Below are 19,260 nucleotides of genomic sequence, written 5' to 3' on the forward strand. Positions count from 1 at the left end.
TATTATGTATAAAATAGATAACAGAGACATATAGTGTAACAGGGAATTATAGCCATTATCTTGTTAATAACTCACAATGGAATATAAGCTACAAAAATTCTGACTCACTATACTTTAATAAAAAGAAAAATCTGCTTTGTGATTGCTTTGGATATTGTAGGAGAAGCCTGTCTTGGAAATGATTAATAGAAGTCTGAAACTGAGTGCTCCTAGTGTCTGGGAAGAAGAGAACTCACAGTCAGATGGTGTAAAATTGGGTATTTTATCCTTTGCCATGCGGGCACAAAGTACCTTTTCCCCTCAGTGGAGGGATTGTGAAATGCAACATAGAACTATAAACTGGGATGGTTGGGAGGGTCCATCTTTCCTAGACCAGGGCCAACAACACTTTTGGGACTTAGGAAGGAGCAGGATCATAACCTTGCTGGAACAAAAAACATGAGTTTTTTTTTTTAGATTCTTTTCTCATATATAAGACAGCAGCATCCCACAGTAGCTGAAGAAAGGAAAATTCACCTCCATTTCTGGCTGTTAGATCTGAGAAATAGGCCTGGCTCTTTGGTCCGGCACAGACTCACTGAAACAAGTACCATTATTTGGTGCATGTTATTTTGTTCAGACACTTCCCTGTGATCTTTTCTTTCATCCCCTTACACTTGTTGTCCTCTCACAACAGGTGTCGAAGACATTGTGGCAATAATGATTCCTGAGCCCAAAGGGAAGGAGATAGTAAGCCTGCTGGAGAGAAACATCACTGTGACCATGTACATCACCATCGGGACCCGGAACTTGCAGAAATACGTGAGCCGCACCTCGGTCGTGTTTGTGTCCATCTCCTTCATCGTCCTCATGATCATTTCCCTTGCCTGGCTGGTCTTCTACTATATCCAGAGGTTTCGATATGCAAATGCCAGGGACAGGAACCAGGTGAGTAGAAGAAAGTTATACAAGAAAAAAACTTAAAAATTATTACCGAAGTAAGACATTATTGTGTGAACTTTGGAGATCACAGAAAATGCCATGACCAAAACCAAAGTTACCTGCAATGCCCCTACTCAAGATAAACACTGTTAACATTTGCTGCAGAGGTTTTCAGGTCTTTTCCAGGTACATATTTTAATGTCTTGCTAACATTGTTCTGTAACATGGAAATACTTTTTCCCATGTTCCTATTGCTCATTTGCAGGACAGCTATTTACTATTTAGACAGTGGCTCAGTTAGTGAAGAATCAGCCTACAGTGCAGAAGACCCGGGTTCGATCCCTCAGTCGGGAAGACCCCTGGAGAAGGAAATGGCAACCCACTCCAGTATTCTTGCCTGGGAAATCCCATGGACAGAGGAACCTGGCTGGCTGTAGTCTATGGGGTCGCAATGACTTGCCAACTAAACCACCAGACACAAATAAAGGGGGGTAGAGGACAGGAGCTAAGATTATGCTAATTGTATCAATATAATATGGAAAGAGCCAGAATTTCCTCCTTGAGAACAGAAAGACACAAAAATTAATAAATAAAAGACATTTTGAAAGCAATAAATTTTGGAACAGGTAACTCATACTCTTAGGATAAAATGCAAAAGCTATAACCCAGGTCTCCCACATCACAGGCAGATTCTTTGACATTTGAGCTACCTGGGAAGCCCGACATGGTATACAATGAAAAGTAACTGAGGACTTGTCTGTCCCTCAGTTACGCAGTTTTTCTCTCTGGAATATCTTCTCACCCAAGGAATTTTTTATGTGCTTACAAACACCTGTGTGTATGTATTTAAACCAATAAGAGCACATATAAATCTATACCAATATTTATCACTCCATCCTAGAGATTAATTCCCATCAAAACTCAATCCAAGCTGTCTTCTCATTTCTAATGACTGTATAGGCAGACTTTGGAGATACTGTGGGTTTGATCCCTGACCACTGCAATGAAGCAAATACCTCAGTAAAGTGAGTCGACAGGAATTTTTTGGTTTCCCAATGCACATAAAATTATGTTTACATTATACTGTAGTCATAACATTATATCCAAAAAGTGTACATACCTTAATTTTAAATACTGCCTAAAATGCTAACCATTATCTGAATCTTCAGCACATCATAATCTTTTTGCAATGATAACATCAAAGATCACTGACCACATATCACCATGGCAAATACAGTAATAATAAACGTTTGCAGTATTGTGAGAATTTCCAAAATATGACACAGAGATACAAAGAGCAAATACCATCAGAAAAATGGCACTGATAGACTTGCTCAATGCAGGGTTGCCACAAGCCCTCAATTTATAAAATACACATCTGTGAAGCACAATAAAAAGAGGTATGACTGTATAATGTTTTATTTTCTGCATATACTGCATTGATTTGCTGCTGCTGCTAAGTCGCTTCAATTGAATCCAACTCTGTGCGACCCCATAGATGGCAGCCCACCAGGCTCCCCCATCCCTGGGATTCTCCAGGCAAGAACACTGGAGTGGGTTGCCATTGCCTTCTCCAGTTACATTTATTTAGCCAGCTCCTATCAATGAGTGTGTTTTCCCTTACCAAAAAACAAAACTGAGCACACACACACAAATGTACATGTGACACAGCGTGTTTGTGAGTGTATCTGTGTGGTAAATTCTGAAAGTTTTATAGCTAGGGCAATGGTATGTGTATTTTACATTATAATGTGCTGTGCTTAGTCGCTCAGTCCTGTCCGACTCTGCAACCCCGTGGACTGTAGCCCATCAGGCTCCTCTGTCCATGGAATTCTCCAGGCAAGAATACTGCAGTGGGTTGCCATTCCCTTCTCCAGGGGATCTTCCCAACCCAGGGATCAAATTCAGGTTTCCCACATTGTAGGAGGATTCTTTACCATCTGAGCCATCAGGAAAGCCTTTAAACTATAACGGATACTGCCAAATTGTCTGCCAGAAAGGTTGAACCAATTTATACATGAACCAGCAATATAGTAATACTGATACTAATATAAACAACATTCGTGCAGTAGTATATTAATACTGCTTATACTAACATATGGGGTTTCCCTGGTGGCTCAGTGATGAAGAATCCGCCTGCCAATGAAGGAGATGCGGGTTTGATCCCAGGGTCAGGAAGATCCCCTGGAGAAGAAATGACAAGCCATTTCAGTATTTTTGCCTGAAAAATCCCATGGACAAGGAGCCTGGCAAGCTATAGTGCATGGGGTTACAAAGAGTCAGACACGACTTAATGACTAAACAACAAATACTAATATATACAACAGTATACTAATAACAAGCACTGTTTCCAGTATCCTCACCATATAAATGTTACAGCTTTTTTCGTTGTTTGTGGTTTAATAAGATAAAAATGGTATCACATGTTTCTGATCACAAGTTCCATTAAATAGAAGAAGTTAGTTTTTTTCCTATGAAGTATCTGCTTATATTATTAGATCACTTTTCGGTTGAGTTGTTGGTCACATTGACTGATGTGTATAAGCTCTTTACTGGTCAGAGTAGTTAACTCTTTGTGGGACTGCTGCAGATTCCATGTTTTTCCTCTAAACTTATCATTGTCTCTGATGTATCTTTGGGGTTTGGGGCCATGCAGAAATTTGGGGGTATTACATAACTGAATCTACCAATTTTTTATAGCTCCCAAGTTTTATATCATAAGATCTTCCATAGTCCAAGATTATAGAAAAACAGTATTTCATCCACTGCCTTTTTTTCACTTTCACAATTAAAACTCCAGTCTACAGAGAACTTATTTTGACTTAAAGAATCAAGTACAGAGCCAACATTTTTTTTTCAGATTGCCTACTGGATTTTGTAACTGGTGTTTGTTGAATAATTAATCTTTTCCTTCTCATATGCAGAACCTCCCCCATTTAGCATATATTAAAGCTCCATATGTATTTGGTTCTGTTTCCATGCTCTATAAAATGTAGCTTTAATCTGTCTTTTCACATTCTGATACCATACTCTTTTGAATATTTTAGCACCATACTATGCCTCATATCTGTTCATGTTAATCTTCTTTCATTGCTCTGTCTTTGCTTTTTTCATGTGTATCTTTGTACGAATTTAGAATCACTTTAAGCTAGTTTTTTGTCTCCCGCATTGTAGGAAGACGCTTTACCATCTGAGCCACCAGGGAAGTCCAGAGTAATTTAGGAATCTATAACCTAATGATGTTGAATCTTCTTATCTAAGAATGATATATGTTTTCCTTTTATTTAACTATTCTTTTTATTCCCTAATAGCATTTTAAATATCCTCATTTAATCTTGCACATAAGAAATGTTTATTCCTAGTTCAGTGTGTTACAATTATAAATGAAATCTTTTTAATATGGGAAGGTTTTTGATTTTTGTTTATTTTGCACATTACTATAACTTAGTAATTTATATATTCAATAATTTATTATTTAAAATTATATTTCTTAATAGTGATATATGTAGTATATATTAAATACAGGCATATGAGCTCTCAATATATTTACATACATAATCTTCTTAATAACCTTATAGTTGATAATTTTATTGTCCCCATTTTACAGAGAAGGAAACAGAAAGTTTAAATAACTAGCCCAAGGCCACACAGCTAGTTATTATTTAATAGAGACAGCAATTGAACCAATATCACAGCTTCAGAACGTATGCTCTTAACCAGTACATTATAGTTTTTGTAATTGTTTGAATTAGTCTACCAGGATTACACTAATAATATGCAGTCAATGATAATATATTACTTCTTTCAAATTTTCAACCTCCTTTTTTCTTCTGTTGTCTAACTTCACTGACTTGTGTCTCTAGAACCAACTAAAGTAATAGTGGTAATAGTTTGCATACTACTCTTCATTCAGTATTTATGGGAGCATTCTGAGTTTAATGGATTGTTTTTATCATTTCTCAATTTTATTGTTTCCCCATGCAGTCTTCTAGGTCAAGATATGTATTTAACATGTTATGCAAATGTAAGGAGAAGGCAATGGCACCCCACTCCTGTACTTTTGCCTGGAAAATCCCATGGATGGAGGAGCCTGGTAGGCTGCAGTCCCTGGGGTCACTAAGAGTCGGACATGACTGAATGACTTCACTTTCACTTTTCACTTTCATGCATTGGAGAAGGAAATGGCAACCCACTCCAGTGTTCTTGCCTGGAGAATCCCAGGGACGGGGGAGCCTGGTGGGTTGCCGTCTATGGAGTGGCACAAAGTTGGACACGACTGAAGTGACTTAGCAGCAGTACCAGCAGCAGCAAATGTAAACATAGTCCTATTTTATTCAGAGTTTTAATCAGGAATGTATTTTTAATTTTAACAAATGCCTTTCAACAGCAATAGTTCCGACTTTTCTCTTTTGATCTATTAATAGTAGTTTAGATTAATGGGTTTCCGAATATTGAGCCGTCTTGAATTTCCAGTACATAACTAATCTTCTAATGTGTGCTGAATTGTTTTGTTCATACTTCACTTAGTACATTATTTACTTTTTGCCTTGATATTCACATGTGAAATTTGCCTGTAGTTTACTTTTTTTTTCAGTGTTGCCCCAAAGTTGTTTCTGTTTTTATTTTTATTTTAACTTTATTTTGCTTTACAATACTGTATTGGTTTTGCCATACATTGACATGAATCAGCCACAGGTGTACATGAGTTCCCAATCTTGAACCCCCCTCCCACCCCATATCATCTCTCTGGATCATCCCCGTGCACCAGCCCCTTGTATCCTGTATCGAACATAGACTAGCGATTCATTTCTTTCCTGATAGTATACATGTTTCAATGCCATTCTCCCAAATCATCCCACCCTCTCCCTCTCCCACAGAGTCTAAAAGTCCGTTCTACACATCTGTGTCTCTTTTGCTGTCTCACATACAGGGTTATCATTACCATCTTTCTAAATTCCATATATATGTGTTAGAATAGTGTATTGGTGTTTTTCTTTCTGGCTTACTTCACTCTGTATAAATAGGCTCCAGTTTCATCCATCTCATTAGAACTGATTCAAATGGATTCTTTTTAATGGCTGAGTAATACTCCATTGTGTATATGTACCACAGCTTTCTTATCCATTCATCTGCCAATGGACATCTAGGTTGTTTCCATGTCCTGGCTATTATAAACAGTGCTGCGATGAACATTGGGTACACGTGTCTCTTTCAATTCTGGTTTCCTCGGTGTGTATGCCCAGCAGTGGGATTGCTGGGTCATAAGGCAGTTCTATTTGCAATTTTTAAAGGAATCTCCACACTGTTCTCCATAGTGGCTGTACTAGTTTGCATTTCCACCAGCAGTGTAAGAGGATTCCCTTTTCTCCACACCCTCTCCAGCATTTATTGCTTGCAGACTTTTGAATCGCTGCCATTCTGACTGGTGTGAAATGGTATCTCATTGTGGTTTTGATTTGCATTTCTCTGATAATGAGTGATGTTGAGCATCTTTTCATGTGTTTGTTAGCCATCCATATGTCTTCTTTGGAGAAATGTCTATTTAGTTCTTTGGCCCATTTTTTGATTGGGTCATTTATTTTTCTGGACTTGAGCTGCAGGAGTTGCTTGTATATTTTTGAGATTGGTTGTTTTTCAGTTGCTTCATTTGCAATTATTTTCTCCCATTCAGAAGGCTGTCTTTTCACCTTGCTTATATTTTCCTTTGTTGTGCAGAAGCTTTTAATTTTAATTAGATCCCATTTGTTTATTTTTGCTTTTATTTCCAGTATTCTTGGAGGTGGATCATAGAGGATCCTGCTGTGAGTTATGTCAGAGAGTGTTTTGCCTATGTTCTCCTCTAGGAGTTTTAAAGTTTCTGGTCTTATATTTAGATCTTTAATCCATTTTGAGTTTATTTATGTGTGTGGTGTTAGAAAGTGATCTAGTTTCATTCTTTTACAAGTGGTTGACCAGTTTTCCCAGCACCACTTGTTAAAGAGATTGTCTTTACTCCATTGTATATTCTTGCCTCCTTTGTCAAAGATAAGGTGTCCATAGGTGTGTGGACTTATCTCTGGGCTTTCTATTTTTTCCATTGATCTATATTTCTGTCTTTGTGCTAGTACCATACTGTCTTGATGACTGTGGCTTTGTAATAGAGCCTGAAGTCAGGCAGGTTGATTCCTCCAGTTCCATTCTTCTTTCTCAAGATTGCTATGGCTATTCGAGGTTTTTTGTATTTCCATACAAATTATTAAATTATTTGTTCTAGCTCTGTGAAAAATATCGCTGGTAGCTTCATAGGGATTGCATTGAATCTGTAGATTGCTTTGGGTAGTATACTCATTTTCACTGTACTGATTCTGCCGATCCATGAACATGGTATATTTCTCCATCTATTAGTGTCCTCTTTGATTTCTTTCATCAGTGTTTTATAGTTTTCTATATATAGGTCTTTAGTTTCTTTAGGTAGATATATTCCCAAGTATTTTATTCTTTTTGTTGCAATGGTGAATGGAATTGTTTCCTTAATTTCTTTTTCTACTTTCTCATTATTAGTGTATAGGAATGCAAGGGATTTCTGTGTGTTGATTTTATATCATGCAACTTTACTATATTCATTGATTAGCTCTAGTAATTTTCTGGTGGAGTCTTTAGGGTTATCAATGTAGAGGATCATGTCATCTGCAAACAGTGAGAGTTTTACTTCTTCTTTTCCAATTTGGATTCCTTTTATTTCTTTTTCTGCTCTGATTGCTGTGGCCAAAACTTCCAGAACTGTATTGAATAGTAGCAGTGAAAGTGGGCACCCTTGTCTTGTTCCTGACTTTAGGGGAAATGCTTTCAATTTTTTCACCATTGAAGATAATGTTTGCTGTGGGTTTGTCATTTATAGCTTCTATTATGTTGAGGTATGTTCCTTCTATTCCTGCTTTCTGGAGAGTTTTTATCATAAATGGATGTTGAATTTTGTCAAAGGCCTTCTCTGTATCTATTGAGATAATCATATGGCTTTTATTTTTCAATTTGTTAATGTGGTGAATTACATAGATTGATTTGCAGATATTGAAGAATCCTTGCATCCCTGGGATAAAGCCCACTTGGTCATGGCGTATGATCTTTTTAATGTGTTGTTGGATTCTGATTGCTAGAATTTTGTTAAGGATTTTTGCATCTATGTTCATCAGTGATATTGGCCTGTCATTTTCTTTTTTTGTGGCATCTCTGTCAGGTTTTGGTATTAGGGTGATGGTGGCCGCATAGAATGAGTTTGAAAGTTTACTGTCCTCTGCAGTTTTCTGGAAGAGTTTAAATTTGTCTTTATGTGTTTATTTCTGAGACTGCTGGGTCTTCGTTGCCTGTGTGGGCTTTCTCTGGTTATAGTTAGTTGGGTGCTCCTGTTTGTTGCAGTACTCTCACTGCAGGCTTCTCACTGTGGTGGCTTCTCTTATGGAGCACAGCTCTAGGAGCACCGGCTTCAGCAGTTGCAGCAGGCATGCTCAATAGTTGCAACTCATGGGTTCTAGAGCACTGGCTTAGTATTTGTGATGTCTGGGCTTAGCTGCTTTGTGGCATAAGGGATCTTTCCAGACCAGGGATTGAACCCATGTGCCCTGCATTGGCAGGCGGATTCTTATCCACTGCACCACCAGAGAAGTCACGGTTTACATTTTGTCATGTTTAGGCAAGAGTGCTACTGGTTTTTTAAGAAGAATTTGGAGATTTTGTTCCATTTTCTTTAGTTGGGTTGTAGTGTCCAACATGGCAGTCACTAATCATGTGTGACTATTTAAATTTAAATTAATTGTAATAAAATTCAATTTAAAATTGTGTTCCTCAATCATACTAGCTACATTTCCAGTCACTTCTGGATGGCAGGGCATAGATAGGACATTTTCATCATCATGGAAAGTCCTGTAGGGTGGCCTAATTCTAGAACATTTTAAAGAGTGTTGGAAGTAGGTTAAAAGCATCTGCCTGCAGTGCTGGAGACCCAGGTTTGATACCTGGGTCGAGAAGATCCCCTGGAGAAGGGAATGGCAACCCACTCCAGTATTCTTGCCTGGAGAATCCCATGGATGGAGGATCCTGGGTGGGCTACAGTCCATGGGGTCTCAAAGAGTCAGACACGACTAAGCAACATCACTTCACTTCACTTAATGTATTATAGGGCTTCCATGATAGTTGGTAAAGAATCCGCCTGCAATGCAGAAGACCCCAGTTCGATTCCTGGGTGGGGAAGATCCCCTGGACAAGAGATAGACTACCCACTACAGTATTCTTGGGCTTCCCTTGTGGCTCAACCGGTAAAGAATCCACCTGCAATGCAGGAGACCTGGGTTCGATCCCTGGGTTGGGAAGGTCCAACTGGAAAAGGGAAAAGCTACCCACTCCAGTATTCTGGCCTGGAGTATTCCATGAACTGTATAGGCCATGGGGTCGCAAAGAGTTGGACACAACTGAGCAACTTTCACTTCACTAACGTGTTTTAGATTTTTTAGTAAGCCAATAAATTCAAAGTTGTTTTAGGAGGACAACTCTTTGACTTTCTATTTATTTTATGAAAGCTCATCTGTTTAAATTTTCTATAGAATCTGGAACAATTTTTTAAACATTTTTATCGCTTTTTTCGACTCTCAAAATGATGCATGTTTGTTGTAAAAATTTGGCAATCAGAAAGATACAAAAAGAAAACAAATCACTCATCACCCTACTGACTTGTTAACAATTAAGAACATTACCTTCCATACTTTTAATTCCATATGTATACATATATTCAATAAATTGTTGTCATATGTGTGTTATGTGTGTATGAGATACAGACACATGTTATACATATAAATTTGTGTGGTTTTTTATTAAATGGTGAGCATTTCCTCCATCATTAAGTAATATTTAAAACATGATTTTTAGTAGCTACATAGTAGGCGGGTTCTACCTCTTAACACAAGTGAGAAAGTTACTTTATGCTTTAGTTTTCTAAAGAGGAATATGCTTTCTTTTTTTAGTTATAGTGAGAATTAAATGGCTTAATGTGTCTTATATTTTAAGGTGCCTGAGCATAATTACTCACTTACAGAGCTCTCAATGAATGATATCATTATTACCATCATATAAATTCCATAACCAAAGTTCGAACTTTGATACTTTTACTGAATATTCTTGAATTTAAGTGGATACATTACCAATTAGACACAAGGCAGTGAAACTAGATATGGAACAAAAAATAAGTTCAGTTCCACTGGTTCCTAAAGGTTACATTTGAAGAACCTGGACAAATATAAATCAGTTATCACAAAGATACTTAGCAGCTGATCCAACAATGATAGAGATGGTACCCCTATCTTTTTGAGTCTAGAGATAATCCAAGCAGTCTTTGAGAAATTGAGCCAAGGATGAAACTTTTAGTCTTGAATTAGCTGAGTAACTGTTTCCAATGCTAGTTCTCCTTGTGCAGGAAGATATAGATTGCATGTCTGTCTTGACATGTGCAATTCTGTGACGTATGTGAAAAGTAAATTAGAATAGATGGCATGAAGTGGATGAGGTTTAAGTTTTTACTCTGCTCCCTTTTTATTAACTTTCCTTGAATTACAGGATGCTACCTTTGGTTTACTCAGTGAATTTGGATCATGCTGAAAGCACTATTTCTTGATCAAAATAGACATCATACTTTAGCCCTTTTATGAATGAAATAAGGATCTATAATTTCCCTAAGACAACTATTTCTCTTTTGATGGGGAGTGCTTCATTCCAGTCGACAGAAAGTTACAGCTGTATAAGCTATAGCTTTAGTAAGCATCAGGTAACCTGAAGTCATTTATTTTTATTGAAGCATTATTGGCCCTTCCAGAAAGAGGAACTCTCAGGTTAGGTGTTGACTCACAGTCTAAACTGGACTACCAAAGGCGTTAATGTTACATTGGTGAAGTATCTAGCCATTCTGGTATGTAACTGAGAGACTGAACTTGAAGTAGCCAGAAGCACGCCTCAGTCTCTGCCTGGCTTGCTGCAGGTCACACTTCGAGGAAAGTCACCATCATCTTACATGATCATTAGCCCTTTCAGATCATTTCAGTGTAGCTTCCCATGGAGTGAGATTTGCTAAATGTTCTTGATGGTGGTAATGACACTGCAGCGCCTTTAAGATGATGACATGGAGGATTAGGGCCACATGGAGAGGGAGACTTGACTGGTGTGGCACGTTTCCTAAAGAAACTGTTCCACGATGGTGCTAGTGTGTGCTGATGGTTAAAGACAGAGCTTTGTGGTCAGGTGGTCTGGACCGCGACCTTTGCTGTGGCAGTTCCTAGTGGTGTGGTCTTGTTTGGGTCCTTACCTTTCTGTGCCTAGATTTCCTCACGTGTAAAAACTGGGAATGACCGTAGGTCATCCCCACAGGCTTGATGCAAGCACCCAGTGAAAAACTGCATGTAGGTTATCAGAAAGTTGTTAATAAGATTGCATTTTTTTTTTTTTTTTTTGGAATATAGAAAGGTTTATTGCAGGGCCAGTCAAGGAGAATGGGTGGCTCATGCTCAAAAAAAAACCCCAACCTGGGTTGTCTTTAATGGGTAAAGCATCTCTTAGAAAACAGTATTTCCCTCCCAGATTTAAATAGGGCAGGTTCTTACATAACTCACATGTAGTTAAGTCTGGATAGGGGCTTTGTGTCCCAGGTGACACAGTTTGAAATAAAATGGAATTATTTTTCCAGAGTTATTGGGGAAAGGAGGACATATCAATAGACTACAGACAAAAAAACCCTGGCATTCTTGGAAAATACCTTCCCATGCAACAGTGTGCACACTGTTTTTAGAAAAAGGCAAAAAAAAAAGTGTTCATTTAAAAGTAAGTGTTCACCACCCCCGCTTCAGACTCTTTGTCAACTTCCCTCCCTCTAGCTCTCCCCAGAGGAAACAAGCCTTAGCACTTCCATTTCTATGCTTCCAGAAGTTTCTGTGTCTATAAATAAGAAAAGTTCTTTTCCACATTTATTATTATACATACACAAGGACTCTGCCTTCACAGGGCAATATATTATAGTGGCATCACAGGAAATACACATAAAAAACAGATATGAGCCCACTTGGAGGACTGTGCAGGAATCAGGATAACAGGTGATGAATTTGGACTAGAGTGAGCAAGATGGAGAAGCCAGATGGGCATCAAATTAGGGCAATATTTTGAAATTCCGTGGATTCTATGTAGCATATAAACCAGTTATCCTAGTTTATACCTGCTATACTAGCTTTGTGCTTCCCAGGTGGCACTAAGATCCCACCTGCCAATGCAGGATACGGAAGAGACATAGGTTTAGTCCCTGGGTGGGGAAGATCCCCTGGAGGAGGACATGGCAACCACTCCAGTATTCCTGCCTGGAGAACCCCATGGACAGAGGAGCCTAGTGAGCAACAGTCCGTAGGGTTGCAAAGAGTCAGAAAGGACTGAAGCGACTTGGCACACACACATATACTAACCTAATTATTAATAACCCCCCCATTTTATTCTCACAAGTGTTCCAGTTTAGATAATAATCATATGGTTATCTTATGTGTGAGGGAAACAGAAGAATCAAGGGTGCAATTAGGTCAGTTCCTGCAACATTAACTGAAATAGCAAAAGCAGAAAAAGAGGTCCAGAAGGGCAGAGAAACCAGAAATGGGGTATGGAGATAATAAACTGTAGAAGCCAACACAACATTGTAAATCAACTATACTTTAATTTTTAAAAACAAGCAGATACTAAATAAACATTGAAAAAAAAGAAGCCTATTAGATGGAGATGCCTGGTAGGTATTTGATACACAAGCTGAGAATTTAGGAGAGAAGAGGTGGAGGTGGCAATATAAGAGTTATCTGTGTAGAGATGCCATTTAAATGGTCAGGACAAGGTGAGTGCCCCCTGGAAATGGGCATCCAGAGAAGAGGCCTGAAGACAGCCGGGTAGATACTTGTGCCCCAGTCTTTCTTCCTCCATCATATTACTTTATGTATTTGCTTTATTTTCTTCCCAGTTCTTGTCACTGTTGGAAACCATTTCCTCCTTGCCCTGTACCTTCCGCTGCCCCACAGGCTCTCTTATGGAGCTGAAGCAAGAGTGCTGGTTGGCAGAGACCACGCACAGCCTCATGCGCCCTCTGGATCCAGTTCTCCTTGGCTCAGAGTCACTGCTCTGCTGTGGCTTTCACTCATACCACTTATCTTTGATGAAGCTCTGTCCTCTTTTCTCCAGGGCCAGGCTGCTTGGGGACCTTGCCGTCAGCCAGCCTGGGGATGCCTGAGTCCAGTGTCTATTTCAGGCTCCCTATCCACAGAGCTCTCGGAGGTGGCTGGACCCCTGCACTCCATTCCTGAACAAACCCTGTGGCCCGGAAGAGCCCAGGAAAGCAGCCCATGAAAGTGTTAGAGTACAGGTTGGCTCAGAGCACACACGGGACACTTAAGTGGGCTGCTTTTCATAATGTCACATTCCAGCCAACAGAGTCTCAGCTCTGAACAAGCCCAGACTTTTCTGCTACATAATCAAACATAGACCCAGACATAAATGGGACCCTCTCAGACAGCTAAGTGAGAATCTAGGATACTACCAAGGCTGATGTGTTAGGAGCTGGAACCTTGTAAGGATGAATAGAGTGTTTGCTATCTAACTCTGGTTTTGGAGCAAAGTAGAATCAGAGACTTGGTCAGGGCAGGGTCATGAGACAGAAGGACAGTCCAGTGTAGGGAGAGCTTAGGAATCTTGGGAATCAGGAACTGGATCTAAATCACAGATACAGGAACAGTGGTCCAGCCCGCTGGGCAGAACGAGGTGAGAGGAAGTGAGGAAATGGTGCGGAGGCACATGAAGCCTTTTCTATCACACTCTCACCTATAAAGTGTGCAAGGACACTCGAGTAAAGGTGGCACGATGGTGTGGGAAGGGGAGAGGTGGCCCACCGCCCACTCTCACACATGGAGAACCCCATGAACAGTGTGGAAGGTTCTATATGATTAAGAAAAACATCTGCTTACTGTTGAGCATATGGCAAGGCGACTTTTACATGCTAGACCATGCATCTCTGTCTCCTCACGAGTCCTCATGATGGCCCTGGATTGGCACTATAAGGAAGCAGCACCCTGATGTCACCAGGGTGGACTCGTACCCGGCGTTCGCCAGATACCTCTCAGATCAGCCCTGAGAGCCCGGGTTCCCGCAACAGCTGCAGATGAGAAACCACACGTATAAGGACTGGAGGCATTGGCTACCTGGCCATTCTACTCATCTGTTTGAGAACCTGATATCAGGATCGTGGTTTCTGTTTTTATTTTATATTGGAGTGTAGTTGATTAACAATGTTGCGTTGGTTGTAGGTGTACAGCAACATGGCTCAGTTATCTATTATTTTTCAAGTTCCTTTCCCATTTAGGTTATTACACAATATTGAACAGAGTTCCTGGTGCTATGTGGTAGGTCCTTGTTGGTTATCCATTTTGTTTTTTAAAAAACTCTTTATTTTGCATTGGGGTATAGCTGATTAACAGTGCTGTGATAGTTTCAGGTGAACAGAGAAGTGACTCAGCCGTACGTATACATGATCCATTCTCCCCCAAACTCCCCTCCCATGCAGGCTGCCACATAACACTGAGCAGAGTTCCCTGTGCTATACTTAGGGCCTTGTTGATTATCCACTTTAAATATAGCAGCGTGTCTATGTCAATCCCAAACTCCCAATCATAGTATTTAGAATTTTAAGGGGACACTGCTAAGTCACTTCAGTCGTGTCCGACTCTGTGCAACCCCATAGACGGCAGCCCACCAGGATCCCCCGTCCCTGGGATTCTCCAGGCAAGAACGCTGGAGTGGGTTGCCATTTCCTTCTCCAATGCATGAAAGTGAAAAGTGAAAGTGAAGTCACTTAGTCGTGTCCAACTCCTAGCGACCCCATGGACTACAGCCTACCAGGCTCCTCCGTCCATGGGATTTTCCAGGCAAGAGTACTGGAGTGGGGTGCCATTGCCTTCTCCAAAGGGGACACTAGATGTAATGAATTTGAGAGAGAGAAATGTTAAATGATTTTGTTTTCCCCAAGGGCACACAAGCAGGTTTTTTATTTCAAGGCAGGGTGGCTTCCAATGATCAAGCTCCCTTCGCAATATAGGTCCTGAGGCGCCCTGACCCACAAAGAGGATCGCCAGCCCCTCCGCCAGTCACAGCGGGAACATGAGGAATGGCCGACCATGCTACTATGTGAAGATTGGCCCTTTGGGGCTTTGGAAATAAAGATTAGTTGCTAGGCCCTTTGTCATATCTGTTTTGAGATTCTCCACCTCAGGGAGCTTCCCAGAGGATGCTAAGGGGTCTTCTTCATTCTACCAACTAATGACCTCTGTGTCTGGGGACCTCTCTTTAAAGCTTGAGCTGGGGAGCCAGATCCGATACTCTTGATCCTGAGCACCAGTGTGCACCATGGGCTGCCCTCCCCTTCCACCAGGATGTCAAGGAGCCCTGGGCACCTCATTTCTGAGGTGTGCCACTTTGGCTGCTAGCCACTGATGCTTACCCTGCTGATAGGAACCCTGAGTGCTGTGTGCTAAGTTGCTTCGGTCGTGTCCGATTCTTTTGCAAACCTGTGAACTGTAGCCTGCCTCTGTCCATGCAATTCTCCAGGTAAGAATGCTGGAGTGGGTTGCCATGCCCTCCTCCAAGGAATCTTCCAGACCCAGAGATGGAACCCTCGTCTCTTATGTCTTCCGCACTGGCAGGCAGGTTCTTTACCACTAGCGCCACCTGGGAAGCCTCTTATAGAAACCCCCTGGTGGTAAAGCAGCGCCAGTGGGCAGCATTCCTGCCATCTTTGTGGCCAGTGAGCCTGCCTTGGGCCATGTGCCAGGACTTTGTCTCACTGTCTCCGAGGATATCCCACCTCAGACACAGAACTGGACCTGCATTCTGAGAACCAAGGGACTCCTAGTAGATAGCAGCTTCTTCAGATATCAGCAGATCAGATAAACTGAATCTGGTTCTTTTTTTTGTTTTTCATAAGCAGTATTGCCTCTGAGGCCAATCCAAGGAAACCAGACCTGTGTTGTATTGTTTTGCCTGAGGTCAGGTGATGGCATTCAGCCAAGCTTTCCCGAAAGAGCTCCCTCTCCCTGAGAATGCCTTCTTCTATTATTTGCAGTGCATGGTCCATGCCCCTTGGGTTTCTTTTGCACATCTTGGTGCTGAAGTTTTGTTGGAACCAAAGAAGTAGTGGAATTTAAAACAAACTTGGACTTCACAAGGAAAGAGAAAGGGGAGGGGATAGAAGTGGGCCAGGTATCTGCCATCAAAGGAGGGTCTGTAGGTGGTGATGCTTCTGTCTCCTAAAGAACAGGAACCAAAATGGTCTCTGATTGATGTTGGCTGGAGGAAGCTCAGAGCCCTCAGGGGACACGGAGCAAGTATTCGGTGAGGTCATTAGCCATTGGTTTGCTATGTTTCCATAATTCAGGTCTCAAGGGATCTTTGCCTCCCAGTTCTGTTCTGTATGGATGACAGTGATGAGCTGATAGAGCTGGAAACAGCATAAGTTTACATACTGAAGGTTACTAATAAGAGGAGTTAAGGCCGAGGCTATTTAAGTGACTTGGCCTAAATCACACAGTGAGTAACAGAAACAGGAGCAAAAGCTGAGTTTCCTAACTCCCAACCATTGCCACTTCCTCTACAACTCTTCCCATAAAGAAGAACCCCGGGACTTCCCTGGTCGTCCAATGGTTTAAAATCTGCATGCCAATGCAGGGGACACAGTTCGATCCCTGATCCAGGAAGATTCCACGTGTCGAGGGTCATCTCAGGCCCATGCACCGCAACTGCCGAAGCCCTCGCGCTCTAGAGGCTATGCTCTGCAACAAGAGAAGCCACCTCAGAAAGAAGCCCACACATCACAATGAAGAGCAGCCCCTGCTGGCCACAACTAGAGAAAGCCCACGTGCAGCAGTAAGACCCAGCACAGCCAAAAATAAGTAATTAACTTTAAAAAATGATGATGATTTTACCCCGTGCCATGTGTGCGTAAGCAACTGTAAGCCATCACCCTGTGGGGTCACCGTGCCCGCCAAAATAGTCTGCATCTTTTATCCATCTCTCTAGACGGATGGAGGGGTGACCTACATCATAGAAATTGATTGGACTGGCCATGCAATTGATCTCTGTCCCATCCAGCAGACCTGGGAGGATCATTATTATGTAGGAGAGCAAGTGAGGAAGTGTCAGAGTCAGCTGTGGCTGCGTGAGCCGTCACACGGCTGGGACAATTCTGTTTACATCTATGATGTCCTCTCTTCACCTAGAACATGGAAACACCTAGTTATTTTTCTGCTTGGTTGTGATGGTGATGGTAATAATCAATGACTGTAAAATACAGCTGTCAGGGAAAGAAAAGGGGGCAGTTACGATACAGAATTAGAGCTTCCCTGGTGGCTCAGATGGTAAAGAATCTGCCTGCAATGCGGGACACCTGGATTCGATCCCTAGGTCAGGAAGATCTCCTGGAGAAGGGAATGGCAACCCACTCCAGTATTCTTGCCTGGAGAATTCCATGGGCAGAGGAGCCTGGAGGGTTACAGTCCATGAGATTGCAGTCAGACATGACGAGTGACTAAGCACATGATACAGATTTATTCAACCAAATGAACTAGGAGGAACATAAGCTCGACTTGATGCTGTGTTTTGGCATACTTATTCCTAGTTTTTTCTCACCTTGACTGTATTTCTCTTTATAACCCAGAGAAGGACAAGAGAGGAATGTCTTTATTTTTCTCAATTTCTTAAGTACTTAGGAGCTAACTAAATTATACATTTTGTGTTGAATTGGAGTCTGTCATTGTTTACCATCCTTGTTGGTATTTATGTCAGACTTTAGTTTTCTAATAAATGGTTCTGTGTTTATTTTCCATAAAGCTGTTTATCTTCATTGTTGTCAAGGAACCAATAACCTTGGTAAATATTTTCTTTTACCTTTTTCAATCAAATTGATGGGTACATCTAATTACCAAGATGTCTCAACTCCTGACAGTTTTTAAGGAAAAGTGTAATATGATTTGAATCTGGTGGGGTTGGAGAAAATCTGTAGGAGAAGAGAGAGTAATCCTTACCTGAAACAAAAGGCCCACACAAACCTGAGGTGGTCCCTACGCCGTCTATTGGCATCGTATCACTGCATTTCTGAGCACCACAAAGGAAAGAGTCTGTTTTGTGATGGACTTTGGTTTCAGTCTCTCGGTTCTCCCTTCAGACTGTGTGTAAGACTTGGTTTGAGCACAGCCTATAGACTTCCCACTCACTTAGACTCAGCGCAGTTAAAATCTCAAAGATTTAAGAGATCAACTGCGGAAGTAACAACTACCTTATTTGGGCCATTTTATTAAGAATGCTTATGTCTTTCTCTGGTTAGTTTGCATTTTAGAAATCCAAACTAGTTGTTTGAAAATTGTTGAAAATGAGACGATGGTTTTCATCCAGAAGTCAATATTCCTGATTTTCATGTCACTTAAGAAGAAACGGAAACATGCTTATATTGACAATATTTGGCTGCCTGCAAATGGTCATAGCATTTTTAAAAACTTTACAGTGCTTTTCCTTTTATTTTGTTTGTCCAGAACTCCTATAGAAAACAAAACAAAACAAAACCTAGTTCTACCAGGTCCCTTAGTCATCATCTATATCTCAGAAGCTGGTTTTCCATATTTTCCAGCTATCTAGATCATCTCTTCTTCCCCTGGAAGTGCAGACTTTATATCCTTCATCAATCTCTGCCGAAATATGATCCTTTTTCTCCTCAAAAGACATATATGTAAGTTTTGCTTACCTGTCCTAACTCTGTGATATTTAAACAGTTTACTTAAGTCCCAGTTCATTCTATAAAATAGTATTTTCCTCATGGGGTTGTTGTAAGGGAAAGCTGATATTGTGTATAAAGTTTTAGCATGGTACTTAGGATATGTTAACTGTTCATCACATGCTCAGTTGCTCAGTGGTGTCCAGCTCTTTGCAACCCTAAGGACTGTAGCCTGCCAGGCTCCTCTGTCCATGGGATTTCCCAGGCAAGAGTCCTGGAGTGGGTAGCCATTTCCTCCTCCAGGGGATCTTCCTGACCCAGGGATTGAACCCATGTTTCCTGCTTTGGCAGGCAGATTCTTTACCACTGAGTCACCAGGGTAGTATGTGCTATTTTAAAGAAAAGAGAGAAGCTTGAGTGTTATTTCAAAAGGAACAAAGTTAATGAAAACAAGTAATTATTCTGTTTAAATGTTTGCCCCATTTATCTTAGTCCTTCAAGTATGTTTCACTGCTGCAAACACACATCTGTCACAAACTAGAAGTACACGTGCC

The 19,260-nt window shown here is 40.9% G+C and overlaps 1 protein-coding gene across 1 annotated transcript in view; it reads left to right on the forward strand.

Annotated features, from left to right (window-relative positions):
- Positions 1–19,260, forward strand: part of RNF150 (ring finger protein 150) — a 271,800-nt gene that overhangs the window by 164,525 nt on the left and 88,015 nt on the right. Inside the window, exon 2 of the mRNA XM_068990255.1 lies at positions 677–927. Within this exon, the coding sequence (XP_068846356.1) occupies positions 677–927 (251 nt within the window). The remainder of the gene's footprint in view (positions 1–676; positions 928–19,260) is intronic.

This window comes from Capricornis sumatraensis, chromosome 17 (assembly GCF_032405125.1).
Source record: "Capricornis sumatraensis isolate serow.1 chromosome 17, serow.2, whole genome shotgun sequence".
Lineage (NCBI taxonomy): Eukaryota > Metazoa > Chordata > Mammalia > Artiodactyla > Bovidae > Capricornis > Capricornis sumatraensis.